This window comes from Oncorhynchus masou, chromosome 25 (genome assembly GCF_036934945.1).
Source record: "Oncorhynchus masou masou isolate Uvic2021 chromosome 25, UVic_Omas_1.1, whole genome shotgun sequence".
Taxonomy (NCBI): Eukaryota; Metazoa; Chordata; class Actinopteri; order Salmoniformes; family Salmonidae; genus Oncorhynchus; species Oncorhynchus masou.
This window is the reverse complement of record NC_088236.1, coordinates 40,701,247-40,725,319: the sequence shown is the minus strand read 5'-3', so window position 1 is coordinate 40,725,319 and position 24,073 is coordinate 40,701,247. Positions and strand designations below refer to the sequence as shown.

The following is a 24,073-nucleotide window of genomic DNA, read 5'->3' as shown; positions in this document are numbered from 1 at the left end:
GCCACGACCCATCTTCAATGCTCTTACTGAGGGAAGGAGGTTGTTGGCCAAGATCTCGCGATACATGGCCCCATCCATCCTCCCCTCAATACGGTGCAGTCGTCCTGTCCCCTTTGCAGAAAAGCATCCCCAAAGAATGATGTTTCCACCTCCATGCTTCACGGTTGGGATGGCGTTCTTGGGGTTGTACTCATCCTTCTTCTTCCTCCAAACACGGCGAGTGGAGTTTAGACCAAAAAGCTCTATTTTTGTCTCATCAGACCACATGACCTTCTCCCATTCCTCCTCTGGATAATCCAGATGGTCATTGGCAAACTTCAGACAGGCCTGGACATGCGCTGGCTTGAGCAGGGGGGGCTTGAGTGCGCTGCAGGATTTTAATCCATGACGGCTTAGTGTGTTACTAATGGTTTTCTTTGAGACTGTGGTCCCAGCTCTCTTCAGGTCATTGACCAGGTCCTGCCGTGTAGTTCTGGGCTGATCCCTCACCTTCTTCATGATCATTGATGCCCCACGAGGTGAGATCTTGCATGGAGCCCCAGACCGAGGGTGATTGACCGTCATCTTGAACTTCTTCCATTTTCTAATAATTGCGCCAACAGTTGTTGCCTTCTCACCAGGCTGCTTGCCTATTGTCCTGTAGCCCATCCCAGCCTTGTACAGGTCTATAATTTTATCCCTGATGTCCTTACACAGCCCTCTGGTCTTGGCCATTGTGGAGAGGTTGGCGTCTGTTTGATTGAGTGTGTGGACAGGTGTCTTTTATACAGGTAACGAGTTCAAACAGGTGCAGTTAATACAGGTAATGATTGGAGAAGAGGAGGGCTTCTTTAAGAAAAACTAACAGGCCTGTGAGAGCCGGAATTCTTACTGGTTGGTAGGTGATCAAATACTTATGTCATGCAATAAAATGCTAATGTATTACTTAAATATCATACAATGTGATTTTCTGGATTTTTGTTTTACATTCTGTCTCTCACAGTTGATAAAAATGACAGACCTCTACATGCTTTGTAAGTAGGAAAACCTGCAGATTCGTCAGTGTATCAAATACTTGTTCTCCCCACTGTACATGTTATTCAATCATTGCACCCACACTGCTCGCGCGCGCCATCGAGGGTCTGCGTTGCCAAGCGCAAAAATAGAAGTCAGTTCTATTTGTGACGCTGAACACGGTGCAAGTCCTGTCTCTCCCATCTCGTCATTGGTTTATAGATACCCATGTGCCATATACTCATTGGTTATACCCACGTGGGTGATTGAAAGATGAACTGAAGTCGTTCGGTCGTTTCATACACCTATGAAAGTTAGATGCCAATCGCCATATAGAGTGCAAAGACAAAAAAGCCTGGAAGGAGGAGAGATGACTAGAAACTATTCGATTGACCGTTTTAGGTATGGAATAATTGTTGGGGTAGAGGACCTTGTGCATTTCAGGTAAAATAACAACTCAATGTTTATATCCCAGGACAAATTAGCTAGCAACAGCAAGCTAGCTAAATAGGACAAATTAGCTAGCACCTGCAATCTAGTGAGCTAAATTGCCATAGATGTTTAATGCTTTTCGACCTGTCCCCAAATTAATATAATTGGTTCAGAGTTTGTTTTGATATTTCAACCTGCGTGCCGTGATCGCGTTTAGTGTCGGGGGACAAAATCAATTTGCGCACGATGGCGCACACGCGTTTCCGGTCTGAGCATGGTGTTAAATGTTAATTAAACACATATTCAAGTGTCGCGAGATCTGATTGTCTCCGCATTACAACTGCAAAATAGTCCACCCGGAACCCGGCCATACTCACCGACAGGATTGTTTGCCTGAGCCTGGGTTATGCTTTAGTACCAATTCAGACTCACAGAACCTTGAATTAATGCCATTTAATATATATATTTGTTTCTGTCAACTAAAAGTCTGACCTGGAGGAGTGTCTAAGTCTGTTTTTTCTTCTCTCCCTCAGGGCAACGCTAATGTGGTCCAAGAGGTGGACGTGGAGAAAGTCTACACGTTTGAGAACCCCTACATAAACGCCATCAAGTGTTTATGGAATGACCCAGGCATCCAGGAGGCCTACGATCGGAGACGGGAGTACCAGCTGTCGGACTCTACCAAATAGTGAGTAAATGAGATCTCTAGCTCTACTACTTGATCACATTTCCTCTCCTGCTAGACAGTGGGCACTCACAATAACCCCCCTTTTTTGTCTCCATAGTTACATGAATGCGTTGGACCGGATTGCAGAGACCTCTTACCTGCCCACCCAGCAGGATGTGCTGAGGGTTAGGGTCCCCACTACGGGCATTATCGAGTACCCCTTCGACCTCCAGAGTGTCATCTTCAGGTATGCCAACCCTCAATCTCACTGAGCTATTCAATTCTATTCTACTACACTCCATTATATTCTTTTCTATTCTATAACTGACACACTGAGATTGAGGCTTGTCTCTGTTCTCACACGAGGCAATGCTTATATGTAGCCTTCAACTTCCATACTAATGTAGTGGGGAGAACAGACCAGAGGGTGGAGCTCTATCATTTGATGTTATATTCTTAGGGTATCTAGAGTACAGACTTGCAAGTTTACTATTGTTCATTCTTTGATAAACATGTGTAACAATGGTTCCATTGAAACAGTAGCTCATGCCTTGCTTTACTGTGGGTTATACAACAACATTAGAGATTATATTTTATCAGCTGTACAGCGAAAATAGTAATTTTAACTTGAGGTCGACCGATTATGATTTTTCAATACCGATACCGATTATTGGGGGGCCAAAAAAGCTGATGCCGATTAATGGGCCGATTTTTTAATTTTTTATTTTTATTTGTAATAATGACAATTACAACAATACTGAATTAACACTTATTTTAACTTAATATAAAACATCAATAAAATCAATTTAGCTTCAAATAAATAATGAAACATGTTCAATTTGGTTTAAATAATGCAAAAACAAAGTGTTGGAGAAGAAAGTGATATGTGCCATGTAAAATATGTGCCATGTAAAAAAGCTAACGTTTAAGTTCCTTGCTCAGAACATGAGAACATATGAAACTTGGTGGTTCCTTTTAACGTGAGACTTCAATATTCCAAGGTAAGAGGTTTTAGGTTGTAGTTAATATAGTATTTATAGGACTATTTCTCTCTATACCATTTGTATTTCATATACCTTTGACTATTGGATGTTCTTATAGGCACTATAGTATTGCCAGTGTAACAGTATAGCTTCCGTCCCCCTCCTCGCCCCTACCTGGGCTCGAACCAGGAACACATTGACAACAGCCACACTCGAAGCATCGTTACCCATCGCTCCACAAAAGCTGCGGCCCTTGCAGCGCAAGGGGAATAACTACTCCAAATCTAAAAGCGAGTGACGTTTGAAACAGTATTAGCGCACACCCAGCTAACTAGCTAGCCATTTCACATTGGTTACGCAAGCCATTAGGCTGATAGGCTTGAAGTCATAAACAATTGCGAAGAGCTGCTGGCAAAACGCACAAAAGTGCTGTTTGAATGAATGATTACGGGCCTGCTGCTGCTCAGTCAGACTGCTCTATCCAATCAGACTTAATTATAACATAATAACACACAGAAATACGAGTCTTTGGTCATTCATATGATAGAATCCGGAAACTATCATTTCGAAAACAAAACGTTTATTATTTCAGTGAAATACGGAACCGTTCGGTATTTTATGTAATGGGTGGCATCGCTAAGTCTAAATATTCTTGTTACATTGCACAACCTTTAATGTATGTCATGATTACGTAATATTCAGGCAAATTAGTTCGCAATGAGCCAGGCAGCCCAAACTGTTGCATATACCCTGACTCTGCGTGCAATGAACGCAAGAGTAATCACACAATTTCACCTGGTTAATATTGCCTGCTAAACTGGATTAGTAGTGATTATGATTGATTGTTTTTTATAAGATAAATTTAATGCTAGCTAGCAATTTACCTTGGCTTCTACTGCATTCACATAACAGGCAGGCTACTCGTGAAGTGCAATGGTTAGAGCGTTGGACTAGTTAACTGTGCGGTTGCAAGATTGGACCCCTGAGCTGACAAGGTGAAAATCTGTCGTTCTGCCCCTGGACAAGGCAGTTAACCCACAGTTCCTAGGCAGTCATTGAAAATAATGTCTTCTTAACTGACTTGCCTAGTTAAATAAAAGGTATATAAAAAATATAAAAAATAATCGGAAATCGGCACCCAAAAATCGGTCGAAGATTAATCGGTCGACCTCTAATCTTAACGGTCTCAATGAAAATAATAAATTGTGTGAAATTTATCAGGTAACAATCATGTAAATAATATGTATGGTATTTTGCTTTTTGATGACCCCTGTACCATGTTTTTTAGTATCTAAAAAAGCTATTTGAGTGGTCCACAATATGTTTTTTTTTAAATCGGTATTTTCAATTATTGTATCGTTGTGTAGTGACACAGAAATACACTTTTCAAAACACTTAAACTAAACTTCTACCACGGGTTGGTCAAAACAAGCATTGTGATTGCTTGAGATCCGTTCTAAGCTGATCTAAAAAAATCCATTAACAACAGGTACATTGCAAAAAACACTTGTGTACTGTTCCATCCGAAATATCACTGCTGTTCTTGATACCAGGGTAAATGACAAGAGAAAAGCAATACGGCTTTTATTTAACACATTATTGCCCCTTGTTCTAGCTTAACGTTTGGTTTGCAACAACGGACGGGTTTCTACAAACATTGCTGTCTGCCTCTCCGACCTTTGCAACATTGTACTTTTTTTGTATTGCGATCTCCACCATTGTGTAGACTAGAGAATGAACATGTCTGTCAGGATGAGACAGACAGATTTTCTGATGCTGGAAAAATGATACATCAACACAATTTTCATGGTTATATGCAAAGAATTGTCAATATATATAAAAAAAGTAAAACGAATCGAAATGCAGCTAGTTTGCCGTCTCTCCAGCTTCAGTTTGAAGTGATTGGGTAGTGGTGGAGTGTCAACTCCAAAAGAGTTTGACCACCGAGAGTTGGTCCAAAAATCCTGGAGTATTCAAACTAAAGGTAACCCAGCCAGGCTGACGTAGGCTACTGATTAGCCTTAAATATTTTGTTGAGGAGAGATTGTCATACGGCTCTATATGCATTGCTAATCAATCACCCAAATCAAATTAGATTTTTTACATGCGCAGAATACAACGGGTGTTTTGAAATGCTCATTTACAAGCCCTTAATGAACAATTCAGTTCAAGAAATAGAGTTAAGAAAAAGTTTACTAAATGAACTAAAGTTTTTAAAAAATCTAAAATTGAACACAATAAAATAACAATGTGGAGGCTATATACAGGGGGTACCGGTACCGAGTCAATGTGGGGGGTACAGGTTAGTCCAGGTCATTTGTACATGTAGTTCGGGTTAAAGCAGCCTAATGAACCCAGAGTGTGCAAAGCTGTCATCAAGGCAAAGGGTGAATGTTTGAAGATTCGCAAATATTAAATATATTTAACACTTGTTTGGTTAGTACATGATTCCATATGTGTTATTTCATAGTTTTGATATCTTCACTATTATTCTACAATGTAGAAAATAGTCAAAAGAAAGAAAAGAAAAGAGGAAAAAAGAACCTTGAATAAGTAGGTGTTCTAAAACTTTTGACCGGTAGTGTACATTGTACAACACAGCAGCTTTTTTAGCATGGTTTTGTATTATAAAAAAATAAATAGAAGTAAGCTCTTTTTCAATCGGGAGTCAATGGGGAAGACAGATTGTTTTCCCCCAAAGTGGGCGTGGTCTAGGGGAATTCCTTCATATGACGTGATTATTGACTGGGACCATTGAACAAACGACCAGACGTCTCGGCTAGCAACCCTAGATTTGTGTCGGGACTATCCTTGTGGAAGGATGAAATAGTATGAATACATATATCAATCAAAAAGTTTTGAATGAAAATATGTCACACATTGTTTTAAAATGTTATTTTGATACTCAGCTCCCCCTCGTATCTACGACCGCAGCACAGCCGTGCTAAAAAAGTAGTTTAACACATCCTCTCGTGTACAGTTGCTTTAACATTGGTCTCAAGCATGTCTTTGCTGTAAAAATGCTAGCTGTTTTTTTTTACATCAAAATGCTACCTTTAAATGAAACAATAATCATCTAGCAAACACGAATAGGACCTACATTATTTTTCCATACCAACTGTAGTTGTACTCTATTCATCTGTGCTTGATGTTGTTCCTCTCTTCCTATGACAGGATGGTGGACGTAGGAGGTCAGAGGTCAGAGAGGAGGAAGTGGATCCACTGCTTTGAGAACGTCACATCCATCATGTTTCTGGTGGCACTCAGCGAGTATGACCAGGTGCTCGTAGAATCTGATAACGAGGTGAGCTTTGTTATTAACAACTGTGCAATATGCAGGGCTTGACTTTAACTTTTTTTTAAACTTTTTTTTACTTGTCCTTAAGTTGTATGATGAAAGGAACCATCATACAAAAATAAAATGTGATAGAGAATCAGACAAAAATGTAGGCTATACTCTGCCTATTGGCTTCTTTGCCTGTTTAAAAGAAGAAGAAAAACACTGCCCCTTTAAGGCTCTCCTGGAGGATGGTTGGCCAATCTTGGTAGCCTATAAAATATTGCAACATTACAATTACAAGTCCACAGTTCAAATAGACTCTGGGACAGACCACTGCACATGTAAGAGCGGTTTCATGTGGCAGAGATGAAAAAACCTGTTAGAAATTAAGAAAGGGTAAAGATGCATCAACTAGCATGCACTCTGAGGAAAACAAGCTTCCTTGTAAAACCAAAAATGGTTCCATCGCTTGCTTCAAATATGGAACCACTAAACGTTCTATATATTGATCAGAACCCTAGAGGTTCTTCTTCATTGAACCAAAATGCTTCCATATAGAACCTTGCATGGTGCCTTTTATAAATGATAGCTAGTACTAATAATAATAATAATAATAATAGTCATATTGTTTGCTAAGAATATAATTTAACAAACCATTAAATAATGGACAAAATAATATCAGCATTGTTTTTTAGAATGTATTATCATAATATGCAAGAGATTGGAAATGTGCACTGCTGGCCAGGGAGGCATCTCTTCGTTTGAATGATGGTCCATGTCAACCCTTGCTAACTTTTTCACAATACAATACAATACAACTTTGTTCTTTAGTTACAGTGAACAACAAAAATGTGTCTCTGCTCAGTTTTCAACCCCCCCCCAAACAGCAGACCTCACACATACAGTTGAGACGGTTGCAGGTTCAAGCTGCAGTGCAGTGCAACTGGATGGAGAGCATGTTGTGGGGTTAAGGGCCTTGCTCAAGGGTCCAACGGTAGGGGGAATGTTTTTGAGGATGTGAAACCATCAGCCCTCCAGTTATCAGATACATTTTGTCAATTTTTTTCCCCAACTGGCCACCTTTCGTCCACAGGTAAAACTCCTGCCACTGGTCCCACTCCTTAGCCATTGGGCTATCTACCATCAGTACAGTATGGGTTGTTGCCTGACTGAGGAGCAAAGACATGAGATAATCTTCAGAACTAAGCATGAGTTCATCTGACAAAATGAAGACAAAATGCAATGCAGACATAGAATTACTATGATGTAGAAGAACAACTTACATGCAGTTGTTGTCAGCAGCAGCCAAAAGAGAGATCCTCTGCCTCTGTTAGTTCTGGGTTACTGCCAAACTGAGCAAAACATAAACAGTGTGTTTAAAAGTCATGTAATGATTAACTAGGCTATTAAATCACTGAGACGTATTATACATAATTTATTATAAATAATTTATACATACCTCCTCTCAGTCAGCAACAGTCTTCTAATGGCTTCATGACACATTGTCCCCTCAATTGACTCCACACTGAAATAAAGTAACAATTAGCAAATTGCCAATGTCAGGCTGGGTCTGTAGCTCTATTTGGCATATGCCATAATAGAAAAGTTTGTTTATTTGAAAGAGTGAGCTGGCTAACTTTAAAGTGGCAAATGCAAGTAGCCTAGCTTTTTTTGTTCAGTTAGCTAAGTTAGCTAACGTAGCTAGCTATCTTACAAACACGCTCAAATTCTTTCAACTTTATTTATCTAGCGTATAGTTTATCATATGACTTTGATTTAACTTCATTATTATTGAATTAAATAATCAAGTTTGTTTACCTTAATATATTGAACAATAACGTGCTTATTGGTAGGCGAAATGCAAGTTGGTTCAATCACCATCCTCTTGCGCGGTTATACTGGAATGACAGTTGGTTTCTATATAGAACCCCTTTTTTAATCCAAGACTGTAAGCTTTCATTAAACACATTATTTCCTCATGCTTCTAGATAGCATTTAGTTTGCAACAGCACTGGTTTGTATCAACCTTGCTGTTTGCCACTCAGAAATCGGCAACAATGTTTCAAAATATGAAATCGATCATCCTCCTGCCATAGAGGGCTACCGGTTTCAGACGTCAGCTAGCCATCTTTCTGACAATGCAGGGGGAAAAATATTTCACCTTTATTTAACCAGGTAGGCCAGTTGAGGACAAGTTCTCATTTACAACTGCAACCTGGCCAAGATAAAGCAAACCATGCAGCAGCCACATTAATATGACTAGAAATGTCAATGCAAAACAGCTGAAACAAATTAAAAGGGAATATTAGCTGGCATTTCAGAGTTTGATGTGACTGGGTTAGCTTTTGTTAGCTTTTTCTTTCTAAAATCCCATCCATTATACTCAAAGTTCTTTTGTTCAATGCCTTCAGAAAGTATTCACATCCGTTGACTTTTTCCACATTTTGTTGTTTAACAAAAATGGATTAAAAGGGATTAATTGTCTTTTTTTTGTCAACGATCTACACAAAGTACTCTATAATGTCAAAATGGAAGGAACATTTTTAACATTTGTAAAACATTTCTGAAAAATAAAACACCAATATATCTTGATTAGATAATTATTCAACCCCCTGAGTCAATACATAGAATCACCTTTGGCAGTGATCACAGTCTTTCTGGGTACGTCTCTACGAGCTCTACACACTTGGATTGTGCAACATTTGTCCATTATTCTTTTCAAAATACTTCAAACTCTGTCAAATTGTTTATTGATCATTGCTAGACAACCATTTTTAGGTCTTGCCATAGATTTTGAAGCAAATTTATGTCAAAACTGTAACTCGGCCACTCAGGAACATTCACTGTCTTCTTGGTAAGCAACTCCAGTGTAGATTTGGCCTTGTTATTGTCCTGCTGAAAGGTGAATTAATCTCTCAGTGTCTGGTGGAAAGCAGTCTGAACCAGGTTTTCCTCTATGATTTTGACTAGGCTTAGCTCCATTCCGTTTCTTATTTTTCCTGAAAAACTCCCCAGTCCTTAACGATTACAAGTATACCCATAACATGATGCAGCCACCACTTTGCTTGAAAATATGGAGAGTGGTACTCAGTAATGTGTTGTATTGGATTTGCCCCTAACATAACACTTTGTAGTCAGGACAAAAAGTGAATTGCTTTGCCATATTTTTTGCAGTATTACTTTGTTGCAAACGGGATGCATGTTTTGGAATATTTTTATTCTGTACAGGGTTCCTTCTTTTCACTCTGTCAATTAGGTTAGTATTGTGTAGTAACTACAATTTTGTTGATCTTATCCTCAGTTTTCTCCTATTAAACTCTGTAACTGTTTTAAAGTCACCTTTGGCCTCATGGTGAAATCCCTGAGCCGTTTCCTTCCTCTCTGGCAACTGAGTTGGGAAGGTCGCCTCTATCTTTGTAGTGACTGAGTGTATTGATACACCATCCGAAGTGTAATTAATAACTTCACCTTGCACAAAGGAATATTCAATGTCTGTTTGTTTGTACCCATCTACTAATAGATGCCCTTACCTTACAGATAATTGTATGTGTGAGGTATAGAGATGAGTAAGTCATTCAAAAATGATGATAAACACTATTATTGTACAAAGAGTGAGTCAGATTTCAACTATTCATTTTTAATTAATTTGTAAAAATGTAGAGAACCCAAATTCCACATTATGGGTTATTGTGTGTAGGCTAGTGACCAAAAACATCTCAATTGAATACATTTTAAATTCAGGCTGTAACACAAAAATGTGTAAAAAGTCAAAGGGTACGAATGCTTTCTGGCCTTCTTTAGTAAAGGGTTCTTTAATCTTGTCCAAAGAACCAAAATGTTCTAAATATAACCACAAGTGTGCGTTACTGCTATGACTACGATTATGCCTTTGGCTGCTGGTCAATAAAATAATGTTGATTTGAAAACCAATAGAATATGAGAAAAATGCTGGTTTCAAAGGCATATTAATTGTTTATAAAATAATTTGCTCAACATTTATGTGGTTGTATTTTGGCTAGCCTAGGCTATTCTGAAAAAACGTCCAGGTTATAAACAATGAAGATTATGGTTAAATCATTTCAAAATGCTGGCCTCTTCCGCTCAGGTTGGTGATGTGCTGCACTGTTCTTCACTCTCCGGCCTTGTGACCATTTGATCTGAACGGACAGTGCCATGAGTGAGCCTGTGTCGACAGAATCAAACCTTTAGACGCTAATGTTAATTATATTTCATTATATTTGCCAAACATGACTGGCGCTTAGCCTATATTTCCGTCACTTAAAGGGTCATTAAAGTTTGGCTACATTTTCTGCCGCCTCTCTCCTGTCAGCATCTGTTTGGCCAATGTGCATATCACCTACACTTTGACATGTATGCTTTTTTATTTATGGACTTGAAAAATGTATTTGAATATTATTCCAGTGTTGGCCTCACTGATCCAATTTTGATCGGAGTAATTGTTTGCTATTGTGATTCTTCTTCTTGTCCGACAATTTTGTTTTCCATGTTCCGGACAAGAAGACAAGCATTCACGTCGAGCCCTGCAGTATGTTTAACTAACTCGCACACTCAGAAAGTACACCTATTTTACTATTTAGATAACAGCACTTTGCATGAAATTACATCATTTGACAATAGGACCTCAAATAATCTCTAACAAAGTAAGTTAATTACAGGTCTCTGAACCATTGTACAATTCAGTCTTTCTACTCGAATTACATTATTCCCATGGGCAAAAGAATGTGAATATATCTGTGGCTATGGTCTTCTCTCTCTCAACTATGGTGTATATGGGTGTTTTAGAGGCACACCTCTCTGTGCGTCTGAAAGAGAAAGGCTTGTCCTTATTTAAAATAATGGAAATAAGACACTGCTTTTTCCTGGCTTTTTCCAGCTAGACCTCCCTTTCACTTGGAAAGCAGTTGTAAATTACTCCTACAGCTGTTTTGAATACAGCCTACGGGCGACAGAACTTCTTCAAGAGAATACACACCATCTGTGTGTTCCCAGCATTTCCCAGAATGCTCTTGACTTTTCCACTTTGTCAGTGGAAACCTGTGTCCATAGGATAAAACCAGAGAGAGAATATTTAAACATCTGTAATCAGGCAATTAATGTTTACAGTGACGATACAATATAAATAACATAAGACCAGGTGGTTGAATGTAAAGCTATATTAAAAACATGAGCTGGCACACACCCAGAGAAAATTATTTTATGTAGAGGTGCTGACTAATGGCGAATAATCTAGACGCTATAAAAATAGAGTCGCACACTCTCTATATAAACTCCCAGTAATTTATTGGGTAAATCCAATCAAATGTTATTTGTCACTTGCGCCAAATACAACAGGTGTTGGAAGACCTTACAGTGAAATGCTTACTTAATACAAGTCCTTAACCAACAATGCAGTTTTAGGAAAATACCTAAAAAAACGAAGTGATAAGAATAACAAATAATTCAAGAGCAGCAGTAAATAACAATAGCGGGGCTGTATACTGGAGTACCAGTGCAGAGCCAATGTGCGGGAGCACCGGTGTCGAGGTATTTGAGGTAATATGCACATGTAGGTAGAGTTATTAAAGTGACTATGCATAGATAATAACAGAGAGTAGCAGCAGGGTAGAAGGGGTGGGGGGCAATACAAATTGTCTGGGTTGCCATTTGATTAGCTGTTCAGAAGTCTTATGGCTTGGGGTAGAAGCTGTTTAGAAGCCTCTTGAACCTAGACTTTGTCACTCCGGTACCGCTTGCCTTGCGGTAGCAAAGAGAGAACAGTCTATGACTAGGGTGGCTGGAGTCTTTGACAATTTTTGGGGCCTTCCTCTGACACCGCCTGGTATAGAGGTCCTGGATGGCAGGAAGCTTGGCCCCAATGATGTACTGGGCCATACGCACAACCCTCTGCCGTTCCTTGCGGTCAGAGGATGAGCAGTTGCCATACCAGGCAGTGATGCAACCCATCAGAATGCTCTCGATTGTGCAGCTGTAAAGCCTTTTGAGGATCTGAGGACCCATGCCAAATCTTTTCAGTTTCCTGAGGGGGAATAGGTTTTGTCGTGCCCTCTTCACAACTGTCTTGGTGTGCTTGGACCATGTTTGTTTTTGGTGATGTGGACGCCAAGGGACTTGAAGCTCTCAACCTGCTCCACTGCAGCCCCGTCGATGAAAATGGGGGCATGCTCGGCCCTCCTTTTCCTGTAGTCCACAATCATCTCCTTTGTCCTGATCACGTTAGGGGAGAGGTTGTTGCCCTTGCACCACACTGTCAGGTCTCTGACCTCCCCCCTATAGTCTGTCTCATCGTTGTCGGTGATGGGGTTGGAGTCATGCCTGGCCATGCACTCATGAGTGAACAGAGATTACAGGAGGGGACTGAGCACGCACCCCTGATACATGTTCCGGCGCCGACAGAGATGGCCGCCTCGCTTCGCGTTCCTAGGAAACTATGCAGTTTTTTTATGTGTTATTTCTTACATTAGTACCCCAGGTCATCTTAGGTTTCATTACATACAGTCGAGAAGAACTACTGAATACAAGATCAGCGTCAACTCACCATCAGTACGACCAAGAATATGACTTTCGCGAAGAGGATCCTGTGTTCTGCCTTTCAACCAGGACAACGGAATGGATCCCAGCCGGCGACCCAAAAAAACGACTCTGTAAAAGAGGGAAACGAGGCGGTCTTCTGGTCAGACTCTGGAGACGGGCACATTGTGCACCACTCCCTAGCATTCTTCTCGCCAATGTCCAGTCTCTTGACAACAAGGTTGATGAAATCCGAGCAAGGGTAGCATTCCAGAGGGACATCAGAGACTGTAACGTTCTTTGCTTCACGGAAACATGGCTCACTGGAGAGACGCTGTCGGAGGCGGTGCAGCCAGCGGGTTTCTCCACACATCGCGCCGACAGAAACAAACATCTTTCTGGTAAGAAGAGGGGCGGGGGCGTATGCCTTATGGCTAACGAGACATGGTGTGATCACAGAAACATACAGGAACTCAAATCCTTCTGTTCACCTGATTTAGAATTCCTCACAATCAAATGTCGACCGCATTATCTACCAAGAGAATTCTCTTCGATTATAATCACAGCCGTATATATTCCCCCCCAAGCAGACACATCGATGGCTCTGAACAAACTTTATTTGACTCTTTGCAAACTGGAATCCATACATCCTGAGGCTGCATTCATTGTAGCTGGGGATTTTAACAAGGCTAATCTGAAAACAAGACTCCCTAAATTGTATCAGCATATTGATTGCGCAACCAGGGCTGGCAAAACCTTGGATCATTGATATTCTAACTTCCGCAACGCATATAAGGCCCTGCCCCGCCCTCCTTTCGGAAAAGCTGACCACGACTCCATTTTGCTGATCCCTGCCGACAGACAGAAACTAAAACAAGAAGCTCCCACGCTGAGGTCTGTCCAACGCTGGTCCGACCAAGCTGATTCCACACTCCAAAACTGCTTCCATCACGTGGACTGGGATATGTTTCGTATTGCGTCAGACAACAACATTGACGAATACGCTGATTCGGTGTGCGAGTTCATTAGAACGTGCGTTGAAGATGTCGTTCCTATAGCAACGATTAAAACATTCCCTAACCAGAAACCGTGGATTGATGGCAGCATTCGCGTGAAACTGAAAGCGCGAACCACTGCTTTTAATCAGGGCAAGGTGACTGGTAACATGACCGAATACAAACAGTGCAGCTATTCCCTCCGCAAGGCTATCAAACAAGCTAAGCGTCAGTATAGAGACGAAATAGAATCTCAATTCAACGGCTCAGACACAAGAGGTATGTGGCAGGGTCTACAGTCAATCACGGACTACAAGAAGAAAACCAGCCCAGTCACGGACCAGGATGTCTTGCTCCCAGGCAGACTAAATCACTTTTTTGCCCACTTTGAGGACAATACAGTGCCACTGACACGGCCTGCAACGAAAACATGCGGACTCTCCTTCACTGCAGCCGAGGTGAGTAAAACATTTAAACGTGTTAACCCTCGCAAGGCTGCAGGCCCAGACGGCATCCCCAGCCGCGCCCTCAGAGCATGCGCAGACCAGCTGGCTGGTGTGTTTACGGACATATTCAATCAATCCCTATACCAGTCTGCTGTTCCCACATGCTTCAAGAGGGCCACCATTGTTCCTGTTCTCAAGAAAGCTAAGGTAACTGAGCTATACGACTACCGCCCCATAGCACTCACTTCCATCATCATGAAGTGCTTTGAGAGACTAGTCAAGGACCATATCACCTCCACCCTACCTGACACCCTAGACCCACTCCAATTTGCTTACCGCCCAAATAGGTCCACAGACGATGCAATCTCAACCGCACTGCACACTGCCCTAACCCATCTGGACAAGAGGAATACCTATGTGAGAATGCTGTTCATCGACTACAGCTCGGCATTTAACACCATAGTACCCTCCAAGCTCGTCATCAAGCCCGAGACCCTGGGTCTCAACCCCGCCCTGTGCAACTGGGTACTGGACTTCCTGACTGGCCGCCCCCAGGTGGTGAGGGTAGGCAACAACATCTCCACCCTGCTGATCCTCAACACTGGGGCCCCACAAGGGTGCGTTCTGAGCCCTCTCCTGTACTCCTTGTTCACCCACGACTGCGTGGCCACGCACGCCTCCAACTCAATCATCATGTTTGCGGACGACACAACAGTGGTAGGCTTGATTACCAACAACGACGAGACGGCCTACAGGGAGGAGGTGAAGGCCCTCGGAGTGTGGTGTCAGGAAAATAACCTCACACTCAACGTCAACAAAACTAAGGAGATGATTGTGGACTTCAGGAAACAGCAGAGGGAACACCCCCCTATCCACATTGATGGAACAGTAGTGGAGAGGGTAGTAAGTTTTAATTTCCTCGGCATACACATCACAGACAAACTGAATTGGTCCACTCACACAGACAGCATCGTGAAGAAGGCGCAGCAGCGCCTCTTCAACCTCAGGAGGCTGAAGAAATTCGGCTTGTCACCAAAAGCACTCACAAACTTCTACAGATGCACAATCGAGAGCATCCTGGCGGGCTGTATCACCGCCTGGTACGGCAACTGCTCCGCCCACAACCGTAAGGCTCTCCAGAGGGTAGTGAGGTCTGCACAACGCATCATCACCGGGGGCAAACTACCTGCCCTCCAGGACACCTACACCACCCGATGTTACAGGAAGGCCATAAAGATCATCAAGGACAACAACCACCCGAGCCACTGCCTGTTCACCCTGCTATCACTGCCTGTTCACCCTGCTATCATCCAGAAGGCGAGGTCAGTACAGGTGCATCAAAGCTGGGACCGAGAGACTGAAAAACAGCTTCTATCTCAAGGCCATCAGACTGTTAAACAGCAACCACTAACATTGAGTGGCTGCTGCCAACACACTGACTCAACTCCAGCCACTTTAATAATGGGAATTGATGGGAAATGATGTAAAATATATCACTAGCCACTTTAAACAATGCTACCTAATATAATGTTTACATACCCTACATTATTAATCTCATATGTATACGTATATACTGTACTCTATATCATCTACTGCATCCTTATGTAATACATGTATCACTAGCCACTTTAACTATGCCACTTTGTTTACATACTCATCTCATATGTATATACTGTACTCGATACCATCTACTGTATCTTGCCTATGCTGCTCTATACCATCACTCATTCATATATCTTTATGTACATATTCTTTACCCCCTTACACTGTGTATAAGACAGTAGTTTTGGAATTGTTAGTTAGATTACTTGTTGGTTATTACTGCATTGTCGGAACTAGAAGCACAAGCATTTCGCTACACTCGCATTAACATCTGCTAACCATGTGTATGTGACAAATAAAATTTGATTTGAGGTGTCCCCGTGTTGAGGATCAGCGTGGTGGATGCGTTGTTACCTACCCTTACCACCTGGGGGCGGCCTGTCAGGAAGTCCAGGATCCAGTTGCAGAGGGAGGTGTTTAATCCCAGGGTCCTTAGCTTAGTGATGAGCTTTGAGGGTACTATAGTGTTGAACGCTGAGCTGTAGTCAATGAATAGCATTCTCACATAGGTGTTCCTTTTGTCCAGGTGTGAAAGGGCATTGTGGAGTGCAATAGAGATTGCATAATCTGTGGATCTGTTGGTGCTGTATGCAAATTGAAGTGGGTCTAGAGTTCCTGAGATAAAGTTGTTGATGTTAGCCATGAACAGTCTTTCAAAGGATTTCATGGATACAGACGTGAGTGCTACGGGTCAGTAGTCATTTAGGCAGGTTACCTTAGTGTTTTTGGGCACAGGGACTCTGGCGGTCTGCTTGAAACATGTTGGTATTACAGACTCAGACAGGGAGGGGTTGAAAACATCAGTGAAGACACTTGCGAGTCAGTCAGCGCATGCTCGGAGTACACATCCTGGTAATCCGTCTGCTAATCACCACCGTTTCAGCTGCCGACTCTCTTTATTTTGATGGATGTACAGCTATGACATTTGACCGTTTTCCCCCTGTACTTCAAACCTGCAGTTTAAACCTTCATGCAAATCAGAGGTTTGGAAGACCTGAAAGGCTGTTTGTACTGCTTGCAAAGAACCACACACAAATGTTTCATTTTTTTATTTGTTTTATTTGTCACATGGACAAGTACAGTGAAATGCTTCAATTGTAGCCGCTACCCAACAGTATTCAATATCAAAATAGTATAACTAATAAAAAATGTAAAAAACAAAACAAACAAGAGAAACAAGAAAATGAGAGGAAGATATATAAAGGGTCCGTGCCAGTACCAAATTTACATTGTGCAGGGATACTGGAGTATTTGAGGTAGATATGTACATGTAGGCAGGGATTAGGAGAAAGTGACTGGTAGCAGGATAAATAATAATAATAATAGTATGGCAGCAGCAGCAGTGGTGGGTGGGAGTGTGTGTGGTGGTAAGTGTGTGTATGTAAGTGTAAGCGTGTGGGGGTGTGCAAGAGTATCAGTGTTGGACTGATAGGCGGAAATGTAAACAGGGCTGAAAAGAGACTGGTAACAGGAATATATACCAGTAAATACTTATGATAACATGCTGATGGTAATATATATATATATATATATGTAAAAAGGAGTAATATTGTCAAGTAGTAGTATAGATATTAATGGTAATTGCAATCAATATTCAATGAACAGCATTGTAGCGGTGGTAATGAATCTAATCAATAATCATTTCAGCAGAAGCGTAGGTTTAAGGGGAGCAGTAGTTGTTAGCTTCCCTGGCTTTTGGCTAAGATCAAGTGCAGTTTTTAGTCATTTTAACAGGGGATGGAAGCGGTTTAGGAGTCTGTTGGTCTGAGCCTTGATGCACCGGTACCGCCTGCCAGACGGGAGCCTGGAGAATAGTCCATGTCTCCGGTGGCTGGAATCTTTTGCAATTTTTTGGCCCTTTCTTAGACATCGCCCGGCATGTACGTCCTGGACGGCTGGGAGCTGACCCCCAGTGATGCGCTTGGATGTCCACACCATCCTATGTAGGGCCTTCCGGTCGAGGTTGGTGCAATTGCCATGCCAGACAGTGATACAACGGTCAGGATGCTCTTGATGGTACAGGTGCAAAAGTTCCTAAGGATCTGAGGGGCCATGCTGAATTGTTTCAAACCTCCTGAGGGAGAAGAGGCACTGCTGTGCTTTCTTCACGACTGTGCTGGTGTGAGAGGGCCATGTTAAGTCCTCCGTGGTGTGGACACAGAGGAAGTTGAAGCTCTTGACCCTCTCCACTGCGGTCCCGTCGATGTGGGTGTGCACCCTCCCCTGTTTCCTGTAGTCCACGATCAGCTCCTTGGTCTTGCTGATGTTGAGGTAGAGGTTGTTGTTTTGGTACCACACTTCCAGGCCTCTGACCTCCTCCCGACAGAATCAAACCTTTAGATATCAATGTTAATTATCCTTCAATAAATCCCTGTAGGTTGTCACATCGCTGTTGGTGATCAGGCCTACTACCGTTGTGTCGTCAGCAAACCTGATGATGGAGTTGGAGTCATGCGTGGCCACACAGTTGTGGGTGAACAGGGAATACAGGAGGGGGCTAAGCACACACCCGTGGGGGGCCCCCTTGTTGAGGGTCAGCGTGGCAGAGGTGTTGTTACCTACTCTTACCACCTCAGCCCGTCAGGAAGTATAGGATCCAGTTACAGAGGGGGTGTTCAGTCCCAGGGTCCTAAGCTTAGTGATGAGCTTGGATGGGAACTATGGTGTTGAACACTAAGCTGTAGTCGATGAAGAGCATCCTCACATAGGTATTCCTCCTTTCTAAGTGGAACAGGGCAGCGTGGAGAGCAATTGAGATTGCGTAATCTGTGGATATGTTGGGGCGGTATGCAAAATGGATTGGGTCCAGGGTGTCTGGGTCTGGGATGATGGGTGCTATGTGCAATGACCAGCCTTTCAAAGCACTTCATTGTTACGGATGTGAGTGCTACAGGGTGGTAGTCATTGTGGCAGGTTGCCTTAGAATTTTGGGAACATGAATGATGGTAGTCAGCTTGAAACATGGGAGATGTGTGACAATACTCTTGTCAATTTGTTTTTGCCAGGTCGCAATTTTAAATGAGAACTTGTTCTCAACTTGCCTACCTGGTTAAATAAAGGTGAAATAAAATTAAAATAAATAAAAACTAAATGGTGATGACACCATAGAACAGACTTTGAATGTGCTTTAGGTGGTGTGTGTGTGTGGGTTTAGCAGTGAGTGTAAATGTTAAAAGAAAGTAAATAACAGCTCAGTGGTGAACTGAAAAAGCATCTGGAGGCCTCTCTCTCTCTCTCTCTTTCTCTCTACTTCTCTCTCTCTCTCTCGGGCTGTATAACGTTGATTAAAACCTGTACTTAACGGGATAGTATAGCTGAACTGAACTATCCCTTCAATAATAGCAGCTGAACTTGACAAAGTGTTGTCGTCTCTCCTCGTTTCTCCCTCAGAACCGAATGGAGGAGAGCAAAGCCTTGTTTAGGACCATCATCACATATCCCTGGTTCCAGAACTCCTCTGTCATCCTCTTCCTCAACAAGAAGGATCTGCTGGAGGAGAAGATCAATTACTCCCACCTGGTTGACTACTTCCCGGAGTATGACGGTGAGTGGCCGCACCCGTTTGCTATTTGGAGTCAGGGGCCCGACCACAAATTTAATTCCCTCAGGAAAAATAAAGTTCCCTAAAACCTCTATGCTTTATGACTTGTTAAAAGCACGAATGAGCCTTTATAATGTGTTATAACAAGGCTTGTAATATGTGTATGTCTCTAACATAGGTCCCCAGAGAGACGCCCAGGCGGGCCGCGAGTTCATCCTAAAGATGTTTGTGGACCTGAACCCGGACAGCGACAAGATCATCTACTCCCACTTCACCTGCGCCACGGACACCGAGAACATCCGCTTTGTGTTCGCCGCCGTCAAAGACACCATCCTGCAGCTCAACCTGAAGGAGTATAACCTGGTGTGAAAGCCATAGAGTTAGAATCCTAGAAGGGACTTCTTCGGCATGAGCGGAGCATGACTGGGGCTGAGGCCCTTCTCCAACATTGACTGACTGAATGTCAAACTGACTGCCAAAACAAACATCTAATGGTTGCGTAATGCTAATTTATTGCCATTGTTGACCCTTCCTTTCTTTTGTCTATTTAAAAGAAAAACATTATTGAGGGGGTTTGGGGGGTTTAAATGTCGTTGTTGGATATGTACAGCACCGTTCCTCCAATTGTTTTAGGCTAAGCGTTGTGACGTTTTATTTTTAAGACACTCGAAGTGACAGCTGGGTTTTGTCCGCCTCTGATCTTGATTCCAAGGTGCTCCTGCCCTTTGTGTTTCTGATTTGACCCAGTCGGTTCATTCCACCGCCGGTCTGTGGCGTCCATTCTTCTGCCTCACACTTATTTTCCTCAGAAAGGGTGAAAAGGGTTGATACTGTGATTTTTTAAAAATTTAATTTATGATTGTTTTTCGTTATTGCATCAAATGATTTGGTAGCGTTTGACGTGGGAGTCGTTTGAGCCAAACAGCAGGGCAGGAGGTTATCCATGTAACTAGGTTGTGGAGTGAGCACCATGATACTCATTGTCCATCACAAACCCCGGGGTCAGGAAAAGGTTATTGATGAGACAGTGTTGATGTCGCGCTGTGCCACGCGGACTTTTTTAAGGTCCTGTTTATTTCCGATGCCAAAAGGACGTACAGTAAGGTTAACTCGACGCTCCCCTTTGCACAGTCAACTAGAAAGTGTATTGGAAGCAGGACGGGACACCAGCCTTTTGAAGGCACCAAGAGTTGCCAATGCACACGTGACCATTTTAAAGAGTTTCCCGTTTTTGGTTACGCACTCCTCCCCCATCTCGTATTCATCGTTGAATGCCAAAACCACTCGTTTGAGTCAGTATGCCAAGCCTGACAAAACACACATTCACTGGAGTTCATAGAGTTGTTGTGTTGTTAATGCCAAATTGAGTGGCCGATCGTTTTGTGGTCATTGTATGGAAATTATAATACTATTGACAGTAGAAGCTGAAGTCCTGTGGTGACCAGTTGTGACCAGTTGTGATTATGTGGTCGGTTGTATTCCATAGGCCTTTTTATCCAAGTCTTGGGTTTGGTTCACCTTGCACAGTATGAAATTATTTTCTTTTGACCAGACGGAGGCGGGGACCAGGGGGATGGAGGACCTTGCTCTATTAGTGATGGGTAACACAGATTCAGTTGTGAGAATCTGCTTTTGTCAAGGGCTCTTCTTTCGTAGAGGGGCCGCTAGTCTTCTCTCACTGCCTGGACTGAGCTGGACCACCGCAAAAGCAGCTGTGGCAGCCAATCACAGTGCTAGTGTCTCACATAGACTGAGAAATCACAATGCAGCTCTGTCCTTTTGATTGTCCAATCACAGCCCAGCTGTCCGACTGTTTTGGTTTGTTAGCAGTGGAGATGATTAGCTGTTTCCCATGTTAAAAGGGGCAGTGGCTCTGACTCCCAGTTATTTCTCTGAGTATGTACATTTTTTGTAACAATTCCCTAAACATAACCCTGTAATTGACATTTTATTGAGGTATAGTGCAATTATGAATGCTATAATCATTTTACATACATCTCTCTCTCATATATATATATATATATATGGCAGCATGCATGTTGTCTTTGTAATCATTATTTTTTGGCAGATTGAATGTGTGGTATTGAAAAAATGTATCTATGTAATCGTATTGTATGTCTAATGTATGGCTAATTCGTTTTGGGGGGGGAAATATTTACGTTTGTTTGTTTTTAAAAGGAGAATGTATATGTTTTTGCCAGTTCATTTCTCAACAACAAATGAAGTGCAGTTTCAAACTGCTTAAGGAGCAATTAATATGATCTAATGAAACGATATGCCAGAAGCTGCAATCGCTTTTGCTAATTGACTTTCGTATAAAAAAATGCAGACTCAAATTACAGGGCTAATTCCATTGGTTTAAATCTAAATACTGGCTTCAGGAAAAGAGCACTTGTCATGTAGGAATGACCACATCACACATCCGACTCCTTTCTTTATTTGACTATATTTGTTAGCTATTTTATTTATTCAAACAGGGCCTTGGAGACAGCACTCTGCAGTTTCCCCATTTCCCCTTGTCATCCCCACACTGGGACTGCGCGTTCCGTTGGGGCTAATTGTTCATTGGCCATTTAACGTAATGCTGCAACCCCTGAGGTTTCTTATGTTAACATTTAAGACTGTGACCAGGAGAACAATCCATTCGCCTCTCAAAAACACCTTCCAGTGTCTTTTTGCTGTCGAGGGTCCACGAAAACCACCTCTACATTCGAACCACCCCCTAGTCCCTACATGCTTGAATTTATTCTGGGTCGTGTTCATTATGCATGCAACAAAAACGTTGTTTTTTTAACAACAGAACAAGAAAATTTGAGTTTTTCTTATTCGACAAAGCCAGGTTTCAGTTGATGTTTTACGTTTGGTGCCTATTCAATGGAGTTAAGAACGTATTGTAAATTCATTCCTCGGCTAATGGAGTTAACCAACTGGTACCTTTCGTGTAGCTCAAATGGAAAGGACCATGTTTCAAGAGCAGTCCGAGGCAAGTTCTGGGAGGCAGCGCTATATGCTAAGCTAGTACACTGAATCCGGTTACACATAATAAACACGACCTAGTGCGTTCAGATCTATAATACTGAAGGGGTAGGGGGCTATGGGATGGAACATGTGGGCACCTGGGTGGGTGATGGGTTAGAATGCAGGTCGAGGACCAAATGTGGCACTTGCCAAAAAAAGAATGTGCACCACTATCACAATATGCTAGGAACCCAAATTTGTTTGAATGGATATATTAATGGATGGTACATTAATAAAAGCTATTGATGGCCAATCATCAGAATGTACAGATTTGTTTATGAACTCCATACAAGTGATAGAAAAAGTTAACTTGTACATGTTGTCTTATTGTGGGAGCTGGGCCTCCTGCTCATTTAATTAAGGAACACTTCATCATATGTTACCTCTCTCTGAATGAGACTCCTCTGTGAACATGTTTCAGTATTCACACAGACCAGAAGGATAGGAAGCCAGCTAGAACGTTTCGCAGGGAAGACAAATAAAGTGAGTACAGCAAAGTATTTTCCTACAATACATTTGCAACACACACACACACATACAGTGCCTTGCAAAAGTATTCGGCCCCCTTGAACTTTGCGACCTTTTGCCACATTTCAGGCTTCAAAAATAAAGAAATAAAACTGTATTTTTTTTGTGAAGAATCAACAACAAGTGGGACACAATCATGAAGTGGAACGACATTTATTGGATATTTCAAACTTATTTAACAAATCAAAAACTGAAAAATTGGGCGTGCAAAATTATTCAGCCCCCTTAAGTTAATACTTTGTAGCGCCACCTTTTGCTGCGATTACAGCTGTAAGTCGCTTGGGGTATGTCTCTATCTGTTTTGCACATCGAGAGACTGAATTTTTTTCCCATTCCTCCTTGCAAAACAGCTCGAGCTCAGTGAGGTTGGATGGAGAGCATTTGTGAACAGCAGTTTTTAGTTCTTTCCACAGATTCTCGATTGGATTCAGGTCTGGACTTTGACTTGGCCATTCTAACACCTGGATATGTTTATTTTTTAACCATTCCATTGTAGATTTTGCTTTATGTTTTGGATCATTGTCTTGTTGGAAGACAAATCTCCGTCCCAGTCTCAGGTCTTTTGCAGACTCCATCAGGTTTTCTTCCAGAATGGTCCTGTATTTGGCTCCATCCATCTTCCCATCAATTTTAACCATCTTCCCTGTCCCTGCTGAAGAAAAGCAGGCCCAAACCATGATGCTGCCACCACCATGTTTGACAGTGGGGATGGTGTGATGAGCTGTGTTGCTTTTACGCCAAACATAACGTTTTGCATTGTTGCCAAAAAGTTCAATTTTGGTTTCATCTGACCAGAGCACCTTCTTCCACATGTTTGGTGTGTCTACCAGGTGGCTTGTGGCAAACTTTAAAACGACACTTTTTATGGATATCTTTAAGAAATGGCTTTCTTCTTGTCACTCTTCCATAAAGGCCAGATTTGTGCAATATACGACTGATTGTTGTCCTATGGACAGAGTGTCCCACCTCAGCAGTTCATCCAGAGTGATCATAGACCTCTTGGCTGCATCTCTGATCAGTCTTCTCCTTGTATGAGCTGAAAGTTTAGAGGGATGGCCAG

At 42.1% G+C, this 24,073-nt stretch overlaps 1 protein-coding gene across 1 annotated transcript in view; it reads left to right on the top strand.

Moving 5' to 3' along the window:
• LOC135514331 (guanine nucleotide-binding protein G(q) subunit alpha) overlaps positions 1–22,741 on the top strand; it is a 42,167-nt gene extending 19,426 nt beyond the window's left edge. Inside the window, exons 3-7 of the mRNA XM_064937740.1 lie at positions 1,959–2,113; positions 2,211–2,339; positions 6,250–6,379; positions 19,317–19,470; positions 19,646–22,741. Of these exons, the coding sequence (XP_064793812.1) occupies positions 1,959–2,113; positions 2,211–2,339; positions 6,250–6,379; positions 19,317–19,470; positions 19,646–19,836 (759 nt within the window). The 3' untranslated portion in view covers positions 19,837–22,741. The remainder of the gene's footprint in view (positions 1–1,958; positions 2,114–2,210; positions 2,340–6,249; positions 6,380–19,316; positions 19,471–19,645) is intronic.
• The last annotated feature ends 1,332 nt before the right edge of the window (positions 22,742–24,073 follow it).